Source organism: Hylaeus volcanicus, chromosome 4 (assembly GCF_026283585.1).
Source record: "Hylaeus volcanicus isolate JK05 chromosome 4, UHH_iyHylVolc1.0_haploid, whole genome shotgun sequence".
NCBI lineage: Eukaryota > Metazoa > Arthropoda > Insecta > Hymenoptera > Colletidae > Hylaeus > Hylaeus volcanicus.
In genome coordinates, this window is record NC_071979.1 from 26,916,849 (window position 1) to 26,934,554 (window position 17,706).

At 43.9% G+C, this 17,706-nt stretch overlaps 1 protein-coding gene and 1 long non-coding RNA gene across 4 annotated transcripts in view; one reads left to right on the forward strand and one right to left on the reverse strand.

The window, feature by feature from the left end:
* LOC128874557 (uncharacterized) overlaps nt 1-17,706 on the forward strand; it is a 27,817-nt gene that overhangs the window by 925 nt on the left and 9,186 nt on the right. For 2 of the 3 annotated variants that reach the window (XM_054119391.1, XM_054119393.1), the window contains exons 1-3: nt 7,580-8,282; nt 12,369-12,526; nt 17,371-17,527. In XM_054119391.1, the coding sequence (XP_053975366.1) occupies nt 8,129-8,282; nt 12,369-12,526; nt 17,371-17,527 (469 nt within the window). In that variant the 5' untranslated portion in view covers nt 7,580-8,128. Of the gene's footprint in view, nt 1-7,579; nt 8,283-12,368; nt 12,527-17,370; nt 17,528-17,706 lie in introns of those variants that run through there. The other variant, XM_054119392.1, reaches the window with a different exon arrangement.
* The window catches only part of LOC128874570 (uncharacterized), a 27,046-nt gene continuing 9,419 nt past the window's right edge, over nt 80-17,706 (reverse strand). Inside the window, exons 7-15 of the long non-coding RNA XR_008456669.1 lie at nt 17,377-17,692; nt 17,099-17,292; nt 16,367-16,962; nt 15,749-16,222; nt 7,574-7,649; nt 6,369-7,506; nt 5,676-6,202; nt 4,491-4,842; nt 80-4,346 (exon numbers count right to left, since the gene is read on the reverse strand). This is a non-coding gene — a long non-coding RNA (uncharacterized LOC128874570). The remainder of the gene's footprint in view (nt 4,347-4,490; nt 4,843-5,675; nt 6,203-6,368; nt 7,507-7,573; nt 7,650-15,748; nt 16,223-16,366; nt 16,963-17,098; nt 17,293-17,376; nt 17,693-17,706) is intronic.

Below are 17,706 nucleotides of genomic sequence, written 5' to 3' on the forward strand. Positions count from 1 at the left end.
GTTAGTTGCAGGGAGCGTTGATACGGGTCGCGCTATACTTAATTTCAATAATGAATCACAATTGATTTTCGGAGAAGTTGGTATACCGTATTTTGCAGTGGAAAGGTCAATACCGAGAAACGTCGCGGAGGAATCGTGGCCTTCTTCGCGCAGCCAGCGTCTTAGAATGATTCTCGCAACCGAAGGTCGTTCACCCGACGCGTGCGTTTGACTCGCGGCACCGGCGAACGTGTTTCCCACTTGAAATAATTTCCGCCGGCGTCGGCGCTGTTTTCTGCCTCGTCAACAGTCGCCGTCGAATCCGTCGGCGATCGCGACCGCGGTTCACGTTCTCCTCGCATTAATTTCATTTATAGAAACCTACGTCGGCCTAATACCCCGCTCAGGGGCACCGGTACACCGAGCATCGAGAAACAAGGATTATCGTCGCATCCTATCCGGCCGATTATTATTTTAAGGTTTCGTTCCACGTTACGTCTGTACGACACGGCACGCACACCGTCGACGGTGCTTGGAACGGAGAAATCGAACGTCCGTTTAAAGATTCACGCGCTGGCTGGCCAACGGAGGAAGTTCGACGGGTTGGAATTTTCTAGGGCCCCGTTTGCGCGAGTTTACGTGAAACGAGGACGTACCGCGGTTACGGGGGTCCAGGAATCCCACCGCAAGTGACACTAGTGACACGATATACGGAGGGTTTCTAGTGGGCGTCGTTCAAAACAAGCGACGACTGGTAGGGACGTTTCAAGTCTTAAAGGGTTGCACCACACCGGGGACATGAGACGTTTCTTTTTCTTTTTGTTAGACAATTTTCGGTCAAAATATTAACACGAAACTATCCAGAATCGGCACCCATTTCTCTTCGCAATGGTGAAAGTTTGAAAGTAAACAAAACAATTGGTGATTTACTAACTCGTGATTAGACCGCAGATATTTATGCATTCATCAGAAATGTAAATATACAAAAATATTCATGACCCTGTACGAATGCACGATTATATACATAAAATACATACTTTAATTTACCATCGCGTATAAAAACTTAAGCCAAAGACAAGAGCCACCTAATCCCAGAGAGTTAAATGATGAACCGATGACGAGGGGAGAAATGTCTCGTAATTATGCGATAATCGTCCATACCAGGACGTGGTTTTCCAAGCTGCTTGGGCGAGCACCGGTCCAATCTGCAACGCTTTCTTTCGTTTCGACGGAAAGAAAAACAGAAGATCGACGAGATATGCAAGCTTTCCCTTTTCGCCGAGACGTATCAGCGTTCCGCGCGATGGATGACTTTTAGGCGACTTTGGAAGAAAAACGCGGAAGAAGGCCGAGGGAAAAAAGAACGGAGAAAGATCACACGAGCTAGGTGTACCGCGAAAAGTGGTTCTTTGCATGCGCATCCGCCGTAATGAGAGTCAGTCTCGATCCCCCGACGTGGGAATGCGTTAATGATCTTTCCGCGAAAGGTCGTACAAAAGGTCACTGTTTTAAGCTGTGTTTCAGCCCTCCTAATTCAGCATCCTCCCTTGAACACCAGAGAGTCGACCTCAATGACCACGTCGAGAAAGGGGGTCTCTATTCTTTCGTGAAAAACAAAAGTCGAAAGTTAATATTCGTACCCGTTGGTGTCTAAAGGTCATCGACTCCGTACCGAAAAGATCAATGTGCCGGAAACGCGTCGAGCAACTCTATAAGGGGAGATCCCTGGACAAACGACGAGTGACAACAGCGAAAGGAACATCGTGCCATACAGAAATCAAGAGAAGTGCGAGTGTCGACGCGATGGAGGAAATTGTCTGACTACGTTCCCTTTTCGGAAGCTGCTAGCATCCCCTCGCGACTCGAATTAAGCAAAGAGAGAGAGAGAGAGAGAGAGAGAGAGAGAGAGAGAGAGAGAGAGAATGGTTTCCACTCAGCCCTTCGGAGAAGCCTCCCTCCGCCTTTGGGGCGGAAAGGGAGTCTGCGGATGAAAATCTAGTCGAATCTTTACGCTCGCGTTCGCGGGGTATCGAACCTGGGAAAAAATGAAATTGCCGGCGACCGGTCGATAGCGCGCCAGAACTGAGAGTTCCGTCAGGGGTTGAGAGGAAGAAAACGCTTCCCCCGCGGAGTGCTCAAGGGCCAGCCAGCGAAGGGATATTGCTTCGGTAAAACAATACTCGAGGAAAGGAGAGAAGCTTTGGGAACTCTGCATGGGTAAAATTCATCGAGTCGGCACGGTCTCCTAACATCTTCACTCGGCTCGATGCGGACGATAAGTAGCACTCGAGCACCCGTCGACGTCCACGTTCCTCGGTCCACGTGGACGAGCCGCTGTTTTCGCTTCTGCATCGAGTGGTTAACCCGTCGAGGGACCACTGTCTTCGAACGGACAAATTAATAATTATCGACGTTGCTCGAGAATTTTTTGATTGAAATTCTATTTCCTCGTAGATCTCATGCAACCCTGCAAAAAATATGTAGAAAGTTTTTCTTTAAAGTGAAAGCTTGATCTTTTTTAAATTAAAGAAATATTTTTTTAAGAATTCGTAAGGCAATAAGACTCGTTTATAAAAATTATTTTTCAATTCCTCGGTCAAAATGAAACATACTTCCTCGAATAACGTATAGAGGCAACTTTCATTGTTTACGAGAAAAAAATTCCTGAAGTAAAGAAGGCACTAAGGGAGTGTTAGAACTACGGGAGTCCAAACAAGACAAGCGATCTGATATGCATTGTGTGTAGATTAACAAAAAAAAAAAAAAAAAAAATTCTAAAGCTCCTTTTAGAAAACAATTTGTAATAAATACACCAGGTCACAGTATGATCTTTTTCCGAGACCAAGCGAAGTTAACAATCGAAACACGTCACAGCTGTAAGCTACATCCACTGAAAAGGTAGAATGCGCGAGAAAAACACGTGACCCAGCCAGGGAGAAAGGAAACGCGCAACATTTCGCTCGCGCTCGACTCTCGTCAATGGTTTCAGAGCGAAAAATGAAGGACCTAGAAGAGCCTCGCGACTAAGAACGAAATATTACTCGTGCCGTTGTCGTTTCTGTTAAGATTCAAGCGGGCGCGAAACGCGCTGCCGATGCGAGACGTAAGAGATTAAAAAATCTCCGGCTTTCGAATGCTTCCGGAGCGGTGGACGTCGAAAGCGACGAAAGCTAACGTAGCGTCGACTACCGTGCTTTTTCGCGCGTTCTCTGTTCCCTGGTTCAGACTCCCTTAACGATCATTCGACAAGGCGGAAGAAAATGCAGGTTACAACGAAGTGGCGAACACAAGAACCTGGCACAGAGTACGTTCTTCCTGAACGATAAAGGCATATTATTACATGGTCTAGGTCATTGTTTTTCAACGTGGCGATATTGCCCCAAAATGAAAGATTCACGCCTTGAAGTGGATGATGGTCGCTTTAAAAATATATTATATACTATATTTCAACACGTTGGCTGCTAAGCTAAAACTCGTAAAAATTTCGATAAAGTTAAAATTTTGTCTAAACTACGTAAAAATTGGATAGCTTAACATCTGTTATAGTATTTAATTTTTTAACGTCGTCAAATTTACGAATCCTGTCCAGATTTATTTTCATTATTGTCTCATCTTTGAAATTAATTTTATTAGTTCCTTAATGACAAGGTCTATCACCCATTTCTGGGTGACGTGGCGACCAACGTGTTAACTGCTACGGATGGAAAGTAAAATTTTAATTATAGCATTGCCAAATTTATATTTAGTTAAACGAGGTTTCAATGCTGTTTTCCAAATATCTGCAGTCGAAGCAAAGAAATAGTTTAAATATTTGCAAACATCACCAACCTTAAGAATAACATAAAAATCGCCATATAATTATTATTATACCATCTTGAGTACCCAGATTTAACATTCTGGCGATGGCTTAAATCCAAGAGTGAACTCGTTAATAAGAAATGGTCGTACCGAGACTGACAAAGTGTGGTCGTCTGCGTTCGTGTCGTTTTACACTTTTCGTTTCCGTATTCGAATTCACGCAACGATCTACGATATATCAAAACTGTCGGGGCACGTTATCGCATGGTCTTCTAATATGTCGGTAGTCAGGGGTGCTGTTTCCTGGACGAACGATCATCCAGGGCGATCCATAATGCATGGCGTGTTTAGAGTCCGCCGATAGTACGATATTTCGTCTACTTTCAAACCGGGGAATCCACTATTCTCGCGATGCTCCTTTACAGATTCCGTGGCGGCTGTTTCTTTCATCCTCTTTTCATGTATCTTCGTGGGGGGGGATTTATAAGATTTCCATATATTACGGTCAGCATTGCTTACGCAAGGCTATAACGTATCTGCGTGTCTGTCCATTTACGTTTTTTTGCAACCTTCCGACCAATAGGGAATTTATACATAGATAGAATTATAAATAGAAATATAATATTGCATATTACCGAAGCGTTAATGAAAAATGAACGAGGGGAAAAAGAGAGAGAAATTAATTCTGTCCCTTCATATTCAATCGTCTATACCTGTAGCTCAAATTGTTTTTCTTATTTTCCTTCTCATATGTGGATCTGCATACTTCCCAGCTAAAATAATTTACACCAGTCTTCAACGATCTTCGAATAAACCGTACGCGTCTTAACGTTCGGGGATCCGAAACAAAACTGAACCAGATTGCTGCAGACTGCCTTGTCGCTATGGTGGCGACTGTTGGAATCACCACCTTTTGTTTATAGAATTCGATCGGCCCTTTGTCGGCCCCCGCGTTCTCCCAGCTCTCGCCGGTCGCGGTCGCTTTCAATACTCTTCTTTCTTTTCTTTTTCATGGTATATTTCTGTGTACATTATTTTTTATAAATAACTTCGTCGCTCCTTCTCCTGAAAAAGACCATACGTTTCAGTTGGTGTTTATTTACTCGAATCAAATTTTCCCTATCATTGGCATCGAGTTATTCCCGATCTCGATGGCCAGAAAGTAATTTGTTCCGTAACAGTTCGATCTGTCGTAGTTCCCTCGAGCAACAAAAACGAACGTTGTGATTTAGCTTGCGTGTCGCGATAGTTGCAACGCGGAAACCCTGACAGGGCCGATACGCGCGTTGTTCATCATCCAATTACCGGGTGTGGTAAATTAACGACTATCGCGTTGTTACGTGCAACGGCTACGATGAATCGACTCTTTAGAATTACACCCTTTGCGCGGTGTGTTTTCTATAAAGCTCGACGCCAGTGCTTCTCAAACGTCCTCTTCCTGGTACCGATGACAAATTTTTAGGAACAAAAACTCTGAAATACTAGGTCGATCTAAAAATAATTTCGTTTTCTAGTTGTTAACTTAGAAGTGTCACATTAAGTTCGGTACGAAGTGTACAATAATGGAAGAACTTACAATGTTTCTGATTCTTTTCTATCTTTGTATAGAAAATTACAAAATTAAATAGTAACCTCGGAAAGTACAAAAAAAGAAATCAGTTTTGCATCGACCTGCAATCACTGCGCAAAATAATGAAAGCCACTGCGATAAATAAAACTGAGAAGGGTGCCAGGAGACAAAGACGTTTGAGAAACACTGCTCGGTAGCATTTTATTCGCGCGGTTTCCGCGTTGCATTCCTTTCTACGAATTTCTAAAGGTCCCGCCGCGTCGCGGTTCGAAAATCGCGTCCTCTATTCATATTTCTCGCTTTCTTGTCGACGGCTTGCAGAAATCACCTGGTGTCAAAAGTTTCTGTTTGAACCTCAGGCGTCTTTAACTACCCAATGGTGTTCACGTTAGACCCAAGGAAACAAAGCGATACAAATAGTCGTCTCAGGATTAAATTCCAAGGGCTTTGGATTCTCGAAGAAGAGAAAACGCCCATCGCGAATCGAAAATTTTCAGCCTCTACTCCGAACAGCGAAACGTGAGGGTGTTCGTTCGTTACTATCCCTCGCGCCATCGTCGATTTCCCTTCTACGCGTTTCTTTCCACACAACGAGCAACCGTGCCACCGCGGGAAATCCCATTTGTACAGGCCGCGTCTGCTGGCGAACGTATTGCCTCGCCAACCGTATTTGCGTACGCCTGTTTGGGGTGCGTGAGGGTGCATTCGTTTACCCGAAACTCGATTTCGGAGCTATGGTAATTGAATCTCGAGTGGTCCGACGTGGTCAGCCGTTGGTAAGTTTATGGCAAAGCAGGAGGCACTTCAGAGAGTATCCCGGTATCGATACAGGAGAACTGGGCCATCCAGGGGATTCTATCAAACAGAAATTATTTAAGGTGACTGCAAAGGAAGGAATACTTCTTTTAAGAAAACGGGATAAAGCTTATAGTTGAATTATTTTCATCGATTTGAAAGAATTCTTTTAATGGGGTGTTTGTATCACTGTAGACTAGAAGAAAATGTGTATTTAGAAGCGAACCTTATTCGCCGGGATTCGAACCCGGATCCGGCGGAGTTGCAGGCTTCTGCATTACTTGCTACGCTAAACATCATCCGCCAGGAAATGTACCAAAAGAATCGATTTTTCTAAAACGCTGGAATAGAAGAATTCAAACTTCGGTAAGGGAACGGTGTGCCGTCTCGCAACAATTTCATTCGCCCCTGCATTTTATCTTCGTTGCGTCAACCGAGCCGCTACCCTGCTTGCAACGAATCCACTTTTCTTCTTGCCTTAGCCCTCCGGTACTCGCACCTATTTTTGAAATGCGAGCACGGTCGCATACGTCGCGCCTTGTGTTACCTTTTAGCGCCTTATATACAGGGCGTATTGTAACATCTGTGACCCACTTCAGCTGCGAATTAAGGGCGTGAAAACAATAGAAAAAAATTCATATAAACGCGTGTCCCGTTCAACTTCTGTTATAGCCGTTCTTGGGCTTCGGTAGCTTTAATTGCAAACTGAGCTAATGCAACCTTCTGTCGAACTCTTCTTATAGAATACTCCGTAACTCAAAATTTAACAGTCAGAGACACCATTTATTTACTTGTTCATTTTGCATATATTTTGAATATATTTTGCATGAGTAAGCAGTTAAATCCACGTGATTCAATGGTTTCGTTTGTACACGCAGAGAAAATAACGAAGAGGACGTTTATTTGCGCAGCGAGCGAACGAGTACATCTATCAATTGCGAGCGTCGAGTCGCTAAATATTTAGTTTCGCATTATGCACCCTCCTAACGAAAAACGTGGGATCCTTCCACTTAGACGGACGTTCATCCGCAAGCCGGCAAACATGTACAGTCGTTGTGGGTAGCAGAAGGCAGCAGACGTTTTATTTGCCCACCACTCTTCTATCGATCGCGTGCAGTTTGCCGAAGCCTCGTTAGATACCATTTGCCGAAAGATATCTTTCTCGATTAAAAACCACGGCGAATCGAAATTCCTAATCATCCGTTAAATGCGTCCGTTAGATTGCTGTTCGATCGTCGGGATCCTTGGATAGTTACCGACGTAATGGGATTACGTAATTTCATTGGACGGCGTCTTGACATCTGCTACTAGATTGCTACTTCGTCGACGTCTCGCTTTTCCAGTAATTGGCGATCGCGTCTTTACTATAAATAAAAGAGCAAAATAAATTTCTGAATTAAGGATTCTGTTTTCTATTTATGACATTCTCACCTGGTTGTTTAATAAATCTAAAGAATTAACACGTTCGCATCAGGATTCCAGAATGTCAATAATAAACGAAGAGGATCTGGTTATACATTTAGGAAGTATTTTATAAATAGAAATGCATCTGTTACTTGATGAAATAAAAACTATGTTACACGAATTTCAGATATTCGAAGCTTTCAAGTACCTCTTTTATGCGCGTACTTGTAATAAATACATTCAACGTACGGTCGATCAAAAATTGTCCATGTAGAAGACATAAGACGAAGATACCTTCGTTTTGCATAATTTAAAGTCTAAGAATAGAGTTCGTTCTCCTTTCCATAATTTTTAAAGTTATTTTACTGATCGCCTCTAAAGTACGTATCTCCTTCAGTTAACGATCAAAAGTCATCCTACGCTGGTCATTAATGTACAGGCGTGTTTCCTATCTAAAATCCGGCAATATTTAAAAAATCATTCTCTCGTGAAACCGGAAGTCCGTGAAAAAATCACAGGAATTCCCGTAACGTCGACACGGTCGCTGGAACTAACTCACGAACGGTTTGCCGCAGGAGGAAAATGTGGAGCTCGGTAACCGCGGCTGGCACTGAAAATGGGCCCGCGCCACCTTCCAGGAGCAAGCACAGCGCCACTTTGCTCGCCGGTCACGTATATCTCCTCGGAGGACGAAACGGCAATCTTCCCCTCAAAGATCTCTGGCGATACAGCCTGGGTAAGTGATAATTATTACAAACGCCTTTAATTCCTCCGTCGCGGAGCAACCGAACGGTTACGGGCGCGCTTTAGAAGCCAAACGACGGGATTAGAAGCGGCGAAAGGGAAAGTGAAATTCGCGGATGGGGCGGATCCTTGTAATTATAGGGGGTATTAATACTCGATGTCTGGGTACCGAAAGCACGGTACGCGAACAACATCTCTGACCAACGCACCCCATCGTCTCGCTCCGTGAACGAGGGGTGCGCGACGGAATTTAAACGGGGTTCGGTCTGATCAATAATACGCCGTTATTAAAGCCCACGTATATCAACTAAATCCGCCAGGATGTACTCCATAATTACGACTGTTTCCACGGAGGTCAGACGTATCGAAATAATTGCATCCATGTCACGATAATCAACAATTTCCGCATCTGGTAAACGTGGTTTCAAAGGGGTTGCTCGAGCTTAAATTTCTCAAAACGACCGCTTTCCGAGCTGCTTCAAAATTGTTTAAAACGTCGTCTATTTTATTTACCAAGACTCTGGGCAAGAATAGGGAATCTTGACTCGTCTCGAAACCAGTAATTATTTGTACCGTGACGCATTATGCAAAAGCGGAGTTTTTGGGAGTTTTGAAATTCAACCCGCATTCAACCTAGTCGCGCGAACTCATTGGGCGATTCCAATATTGGCCACTCGGGTCTACTGGGAATACGTTCAGAGTGCTGCCAGTCGGATGATCGAAACTTGGCCGAGATCAAAGCGGCCAGCTATTCGAACCAAATAATCCTCGATAAGCGCATTCTTTGTTTTTTTCCTGTGCATCGTCGTGCTCGTAAACTTTGACGAAATACTTCAAAGAGCCCGTTGCCTGGCGAATCGCCATTTTCTTTTCGTCTAGAGATGAAAGCGTTTAAATATTTGTTATATATTTTCCATTAATTCCATAAATTCCATCTCATAAATTCAGAAAATCCGCAGCCTAGTCACGAGAGCCTTATGAAAAAAGAATATTAATTAACAGACGTATAATCAGTAAAATGAAATTCATGCACTCGAGGGTTAACTTACATTCTATGGGTATTATGCAGCAACGCGCGTTAGCGTAAAGTACGACGAGTACGGAACGCAAGAGAATCGACGCTGGTCGATGGAACGTCCATGGGAGTCTCTATTAATCAGAGGGGATTGTTCGACAGCGGGTTCGGGTGAATATTAAAGCAGCATCGAAGGGGTTGGATCGCGGCGGCGGCTTGTCTCCTGGGGGCAAATACTAGCCGGAGGGGCCGTTGGCATGTTTTAAAAGCATAGCACTGTCGATACTTGATCTTGCAAAAATATTGTGATAACTCGAAGAACCACGAGAGTGCTCCATCTTTGAACGTTTTTGTTTCACCCTCGTTTTCAGCCAGTGGGGATTTCGAGGGGCTCGCTTCGCGCTAAAGTCTTCCTTCATTAAATCAGTCTCCATCGTGGGTTCAGAAGTCCCATCTGTATCCATTGTCGCCACGCTCGAAGAGCGATTTAACACCACGCGAAAGTATAAACAAGCTCGATAGGCGTAATCAAGCGTTTACAACTCAGCAATAAAAACAGTCACGTAATAATTACTTAGGTTTGCTTTGCTTCATTTGTAGCGCGTTATACAGTAACCGTACATGAAGAGATGTTGTTTCGATCGGTAGAATGATCCATGTGTTCGACATTTGTCGGGCGGTTTCGCGAGACGTCGTGTCGCGTTCTCGTTTGTTTCCATGCGAGCTGTTGAAGGGCATGCGAGAGAGTCCTTTACCTTTTCGATGCAACGGTCGTGCGTGCGGATACGTTGGGTCAGTCTTCTTATACTTTTTTCGATTTTATATTCTCAAATACATCCTATTCACCATTTCTCATTTCTTCGTACCTTACCATTTCTACATACATCAGTTTCATATCGATACTTCCGATGTATTATTGTATCCGCGAGAGATAATATTTTTGCTCAGGTTCGGAGAATTATTTAACGCGCTCCCGGTAGATATTTGAAGTGGTTCAATCGCGCGCGAGTCACGTTCGTCCCGGCTTCGTGGCGATCTTTTTTCTTTTTCATCAAAGCCATCGCAGTTTTACCCTGCGAACAGCACTTTTAGACAAAAGGGCGCATTGCTTCGTAGCCAACTAGATACGACACGTGTACGTAATCAATGTCGGGCATCTCTAGTGCAGGTCTACGAGGCCCGATGCTACTTCAACCAGCGCGTTATGGCTCTTACGTAAATTTCATAGGCTTTGTTCGCGGGCACGTTCCAGTACGAAGCTGGAACTTGGATATTTAATGGCCAAACGCGGACAGGTCCGCCGGATGTCGGGAAGCTCCGCCGCGAAATCGTTTTCTATCTTGCTGATATCAACGTATAACTCCTGGAGGGTGGAGTCTTTTGTGATCCATATAGGCAAGGGTGGATTCATCATGAGACTAACGAGGATTCAAAGTCCTCACGGAGAAGAGGCTCCCAGGAGCTTCTTATTAATTGATTTTTTAATTTACTCGTAACCGCTGCTCGGAAGCAGATTCTTCTTTCGTTCCTGGAAAATGGTGCCCTTGGTATAGATAGTCTCATATTTTTTCCTGATTGCATCCTCGGCACCGCGAAGGTTACGAATCGAAGATTAAATAAGAAATGCTTCCTTTGGCATTGATCGCGGAAGTCTTGCCCTTCTTTTATTCGCGTAATGTAACTTCGTGCCTCGCTGATTTCTTTTGCCTTTCTTTGCTCGGCCAGATTAGGGGAGCGTCCCCTTTCTCTTCGCCTAAAACTTCCGAAGGGCAAAGAATACCCGTCTTGTTAAGCGTTTGCAGTAAAGGGAAGAAGCGAGCTTTAATATTCCCCTTGAAGCGTTAACTTAACGCTGGAAGGACTCGGATTCATCGATGCTGGAAACTGTTACGTGTATTTATGTTTTAATACCGAAAGCTCTAATCCGCGAACCTTTTTCGTTAACGTTTCGTTCTTTTCTCATGAGTCCTTGGCACTGCTTAGATTTAAAGCCTTCGAATCCACCCTCTTGTATCCATCGTCTCTATTTTCGGCTCTGTTCCCAAGAAGACCCGACGAGTACTTCGAAGATTTATTTCGGACCACCAGATTGCAAGGGCGGGTGAAAGTGTGATTTAGCGTGTCGAAAAAGGTTTTTCGTTTCCCAGCGGGCTCGGGATTCCTTTCTCCTATATCTGGTTTCTGTAGTTTATTGTCGATTCGATCTGTTGGAATAGAAACAAATGAATAATTCTATTCTCAAAACGGAATTCGTTTTACTTATCTGCCATGCCATTGTAAATGTTGAATGGATAAAATTTCCAGTCTATTTACGACTACAGAAATTACCTGAGAATGTAGAGGCGGTCCTCGACTATTCGCACATTTTTAAAAATTCAATTTCAATTCTTCATCCGAGTTAGGTCTGAAGCTATCCACCTTGTATTCACAGCATATGTTTGTGTGGTGCTCCGGATTGATTTTGTTTATATTAGACCGCTCTGGTCTAAAAATTTGAATTGCCACCTTAATATTCCTGCGATAATCGAGGTTCTACTTTACTAAAGAAACATTGCTCCGTTCGGATTAAACCGTCGACTTGCAAATGAATAGAATAACACTGTCGCACGTTCCAACAAAGTACTCCTGGATGCGTGTACTCCGCATCGCGAATTTCTACGTGCTAGAACGTTATCGTTTACGACGTTAAGTGGCGACAGCATTCTTTACACTCGCTAAAACTGGAACAGCCGAGCGTACTTATATGTGTCTGGTTGCAGTGGAAGGAGGCAATTAAAACGCGGCATGACCGCGTGCATAAAAATGAAACTGAATTATGCATACACGCCGGAGGCCGATATGGCGAGCGTGTTTGTTGTTTCTTCTTTTCGCCGCTTTTTATTTTTTTTTCTCCCGACCAACGGAGGTCGGTTTCGTCTTCCCCTCGCGCGAAACGCAGCAAAAGCGCGGTCGCGTAAATCTTGTTTATCCACCTCGTTGCGAAGAGACACCGGGGTCTGGCGTATGAAAACGTTTGGAATAACGAGCCCGCGCGTTAACCCTTTCTGTATTTTTCCTTTCCAGCCGAGAGCAAATGGGAGGAATTGCATCCTGGGGGAGAGAGACCGCCAGCACTTCAGGAGCACAGCGCTGTGGCTTACAAGGATTGCCTTTACGTTTTCGGGGGAGAACTCGGATTTTCCGCAGGCACGGAAACGCCACTCTGGGTTTACAATGTCAAGGTAACGTATCGCCCTCGGGCGTACCGGATTCCACCCCTTTGAAAGAAGATTACGCGCGATGCCGCAGCCGTTACTCTCGGGCTTTCTCCCACGCAAGAGACGCAACACCGTACATTTTTGTTGTACAGGGTGTCCCGTAACTGGTGGTACAATCAGAAAGGCGGTGATTCTACACGCAAATATAAGTCGAGAATATGATTCCTAGCCGTCCAAGAATTTGGTGCCGGTTAAATCAGTTGCCGAGATTTAGTTTCGTTTAATTAAATTTACGCGATTCGATTTGGTTTCGAGCTGGATCATATAGCCCGGAGGTATTTGGCCCTGGTAGGGACGCATCATCCCCCAATTCGGCGAACGAGACGGAGGGCTGTATCGGCCCTGATTGACAATATCTTGCTCCGGCGCTTTTCGTTTAAACTCGTTACTGCGAAATTCGCTCGTAGGACGTAGACAGATGTTCCTATAATTCCCGTTTCGCAGAGGGTGACCAAACAGACCCCTTGGTATGAACGCATTCCTAAGAGTTTCGCAATCCGTATCCGCAATCGACGAAAAGGGCTGGGATCCAACCAAGACCTCTTACAACGTAGGACAGAAGAGCGATGTTCCCGTTGCTCGTTTCACGTCGCGCTTATTATCTCCTCCAAGGAGTCCTCGCCACTTCACGGAGAACAACGGCAGAACAAACGCAATTGCTCGATGGCGGTCTCCTCGTAGTTGTCCCTCGTTGCGTGCCACCGGTTCCTGAAACTCAGCCCTCTCCTACACGTCAGAACGAACGCGAGGGTGAACGGATGTTCCCGTGTAAAACTGCTTGTACCCGATGACGTTCCTATTGATTTAGCGGTTTCCCGAGGGTGCGATTCTTTCGCCTCTCGCTCCTTCGTCTTCAATGGCGACCCCTGCGTGTACGGCACCCCTGCAGAACGAGTAAGATCATTAAAAGTTTCCTCTGCGAGATACGACACCCACTACGAGATCGTTATCAAGGAACACGGGAGCGGTGTCAGGAAAGAGGTCGAAGCAGTCCCTGTAAATTCATTGTCTGGTAAATCATGGCGACTGCAACTTGATTCGCATCCCAGAATCCAGGAATTCCTTAATTCGAGCACGGTTTCAGGCTGACGATGATATTGCATAAATATTTGTTAGTCCGATCCAGAAGTAACCGTTCTTCTAACGGTGTTCTCCAGTTTGTTCTTCTTCTTTGTCAAGAGAAAAGTTTTATACCGTTACTGTACCCATGAATTAAATTACAAACGGGATTAAAAAGTTATCGAAACTCGTTTTAGTTTCAGGGCAAATTTTATGCAGTTCCAGTCTGATATCCGTTGATTAATGGCACGACGATCCTGTCACGTCATCGTAATATCCATGAAACCGGAAGCAATGACTCGCTGCAGGTGGTATAATTTGTCACTGTCAGGAACGATGAACTGCCATCAGCTATCGAAGCCGCGCATCGAGAACGAGGCACTCCAACGCGTTTACGACAGTCGACGATTCGCTGAATCCCCAAGCGCGTCGTTGTGCTTAAAAACACGGAATTGTGAACGAACAACGTATCTTCTTTATGATAAATGTGACTGTATAAGTCGAACCACGCTTACAAAAATCAAAAGGAAAATCACGGCCGACAGCACGGTCCTTGGCGCTTACGCTTCTCTATACCACGTGCGACTCTCTCCGAGAGCACGCGTAACGTCTTGCTGAAGAACGTAATTGGTCGTCTCGAAGTCTCTAATATCTTCCAGATTCTTACCATGATATCGCTCACTTGCTCGATTAGTTTAATTTTGTGGAAAACATGGTCGCCTTAAAAATCTTCGATATCTTCCAGATCCTTGCCGCAGTATCGTCCACTTGCCCAATTGGTTTAATGAATTTGTGGAAATAGCAATTGGTCGTCTCGAAAATCTTTTATTTCTTCCAGATCCTTGCTACGATATCGTCCACTTGCTCGATTGGTTTAATAAATTTATCCGGGCCGATCACGAAGCTCGTCTAGTCGAGAATAGAAGAACTATGAACGTGACTCGATCATGCGATTGCGTTCTATGCCGATTTGGATCGAAATAATGCGATTCGAGCACCAATTATTATTATTATTATTATTATTATTATTACTATCACTGATGCAGAGTATGATATTTGTGACGTCGTGGGACATTTGAGATCTCCAAGTGATTTCTTGGGCAAACTTCTTGGCAATTTTTCTTAAAAATTGGCACGAACTTGCTGGACAATCCAATAGATGAAGAAGATGGAGTATGGTCTTCTTGCGAAAAGGGCGATAGGTGGACGAAGTAACGACTTATAAGACGCGGATGAAATTGCATTAAATATTCAACAGCGTTCTCCGATCCTTCGCGAACTATTCGACTACGTCGTGTAATTTTTGGCAACAGCTGGTGTCAACATCCCTTTCCTCCTTTTCGTACCCTCGAAACTGAATGGCGCTTATCCTCCCAAGGGCTTCTGCCCTCAACCTGCACGCCATTAAAAATTGATATAGCCTGGCGTAAGCACGAAACGCAATATCAATTTCACGTCAACGATTTCTCGATCTCGTATCGCCGCGGCGAGAACCTACAAACGATGAATAGGGAGGCGTCCGACGATAGCGATATAGGCATAGTAAATCTTTCATTGGACCGTGGCAAAGGCAACGTGCGGAGCCCAAGCGCACGTGACACGCCGACTTGGTTAAAAATTGATTTTTTCATCGGAATAGACAAACAAACGCGTCGAGAACCTTGTGCGCACAGCTTTCTATTTTTGACTGGAAACAATGACGAGCGGTTACGTCACTGAACCGTGTTGATTTCGAAAGTGGGACAAGTCTATTTTGATGTTAGATGTTGTTATTGTTAGATATTTAATGATTTGAATGGTTTAGAAATATTCTTAAGCGGTGTTAGACTTATTTTATATTAGGAGGGCCGAAAAGTAAGCAGAATTTCTTCGAATTGGAAAAGTTTTTTCAATGAAAAATCGAAGGACTTTTCGTTGGAAAATGATGGAAATTATTTCCTTGATTACTGTTCAAGATTTCTTCAATAAATAAATGTTGATAAAATTTTGATTACTTTCCCAATTTAATATGTAATAATGGTTGTTCATGTACTTTGAACAAAAATCGTGCTTTGGCATTCGTCAATGGAGCCGCCTCGTCAAAATGTTAATAGTTCAATCCTCTCGATGTATATTATCAAAGGTTACACGGATTCTTTTACGTCGTTGATTACACATGAAAGAAACTTTAACAGAAAAAGTACGATCGACGTACTACGCTCATCCATCCTTCTCGTCCTTTTTTCGGAGGGTCCAAACTTTTTTCCAATGCTGCGTGTCGCTATGGTTACGTTCGGTCCATTTGTTTTTATCCGTTGGACCATGTCGGAGACCAGGGATACTCCCCGTTACTCGTGTCTTCGCCGTGTATTATTGAAATCCGCGTTACGAATGCGCCAGGCAAACCCGATTGGTTAAACCGTCGAGGGGTCGCCCCGTGTCCTGTTCACTTTCCACTCTTTCGTCTTCCCTCTGTGCTTCTCGTTAAAATTCTCTTCCGTTTACGGGGAATCGAAAGTGGAAAAATATATTCCACCCTGTTGAATATTCTCTGCCTTGCTTCGTTCGGCTCGACTTTGTTCCTTTAATCAAGCGGTCTCCAAACTTTTCGGAGGTCCCTCCCTTCAACAAAAAAAAAATATTTTCCTAACTGAACAGACACAACTTCGTTACATTGATTTCAATTCGGTCGGAATCACAGTTTATCTTAAAAAATAGAGTATCGTACAATTTAAGTAACATATTTGGACGGTAAGCTACTTATACGATTTAGAAGCGGGAGTGTTTCCTAAATAAGATTAAATTGGAAAAATGAATTCTTGAAAATTGGTGCATTCGGCGTCGCTGACAACTGTTTTCTCGCTAATTTTACAGCGTTTTAACGTCGATGGCGAATTTAGCCACTACTCCACCCTTCTGCGTCCCCCTCATGTCGTAATACGGGGTAGACGCAAGTGGCTGTACAGACCTATCAACTTTAGGCACGTACTTCAAGTTACGTAATTACTTTCAGCGCCCCTGCAACGGAGCCTATAAACCTTCCTTCCATCTTCCCTCCTTTGCGTGTATGATCGCGGACCCTCGGCTAAGCCAACGTATTTTCTCCTATCTTCTTGGCTAGCCGAGATTCACTGGCCTAAGCAAAAGATCCATGATTGAACCACCGCGCGTCAAAAGAACCACCGACGTGCGTTCCAGTTCATGGTATTAACCCTTTCCATTCAGGTCTCGTATTTCGATACGACCGGCCAGCGAATTCAAGACAATTTTTCTCAACATTGAAAATGGACCATTTCCCACGTGTAAATATTTGTAGAGTAGAACCTTTTGTTATGTGGATTAATCGAGGGAGAATAGTCTTTCTGAAATTGAATGAATTTAATCGTAAATAGCTCCATATGGGAGATGTAAAAATTAATTCTGTCCCTTTATATGTAAACATTTATAATTCCAGTTTAAGTAGAAATACTTGTCATTTTGTTACATTAACGTACAAACCTTCTAAGTCTTCAGCTGGTGCCTCGAGCATTAAACTCGAGCCTATTCAAACGGCAAAATAAGGGAGTGACAAATTGGTGTCCTTCTGTGCCTTTTGTTCTGGCCAACCCCAGTCGCATTCAGAAACCTCTCCTGTCTAGTCGGAATTAGAGTATTTCCAAGCTTATTGTCACCCAACTCGCGTAATCTATGAACTGAAAAACCGCTGTTGTTACTTTATCGAAATGGACTTACATATGGACTTGTACCGAATGACGGTTAATTGTTCCTAGACTAACATGTGGAGAAAGGTGAGAGCGCAACGGGGCTGTGCAGTTCCTAGGGGACGAAGAGGCCATACGGCATTGGTTCATCGAGGTCAAATGCTCATCTACGGTGGCTATCAAGATTTGCGTGGAAGCTCCCCAGAGCTGTGGGCGTTTCACTTTGGTAAAACGATAAGATACTTCATTAACTCGTGGTTTAAACTTGTACAAAATTTGTACAAAGTTCCAAATTTTCTAGTTACTCGGACTAGTTTTATGCATTCACTCGAATTATTTGAATTTCGTTCTAGGACGAATACAGCTTAGAGGTCAAATTTTCTCCCGCATCCTGTAAAAATACGT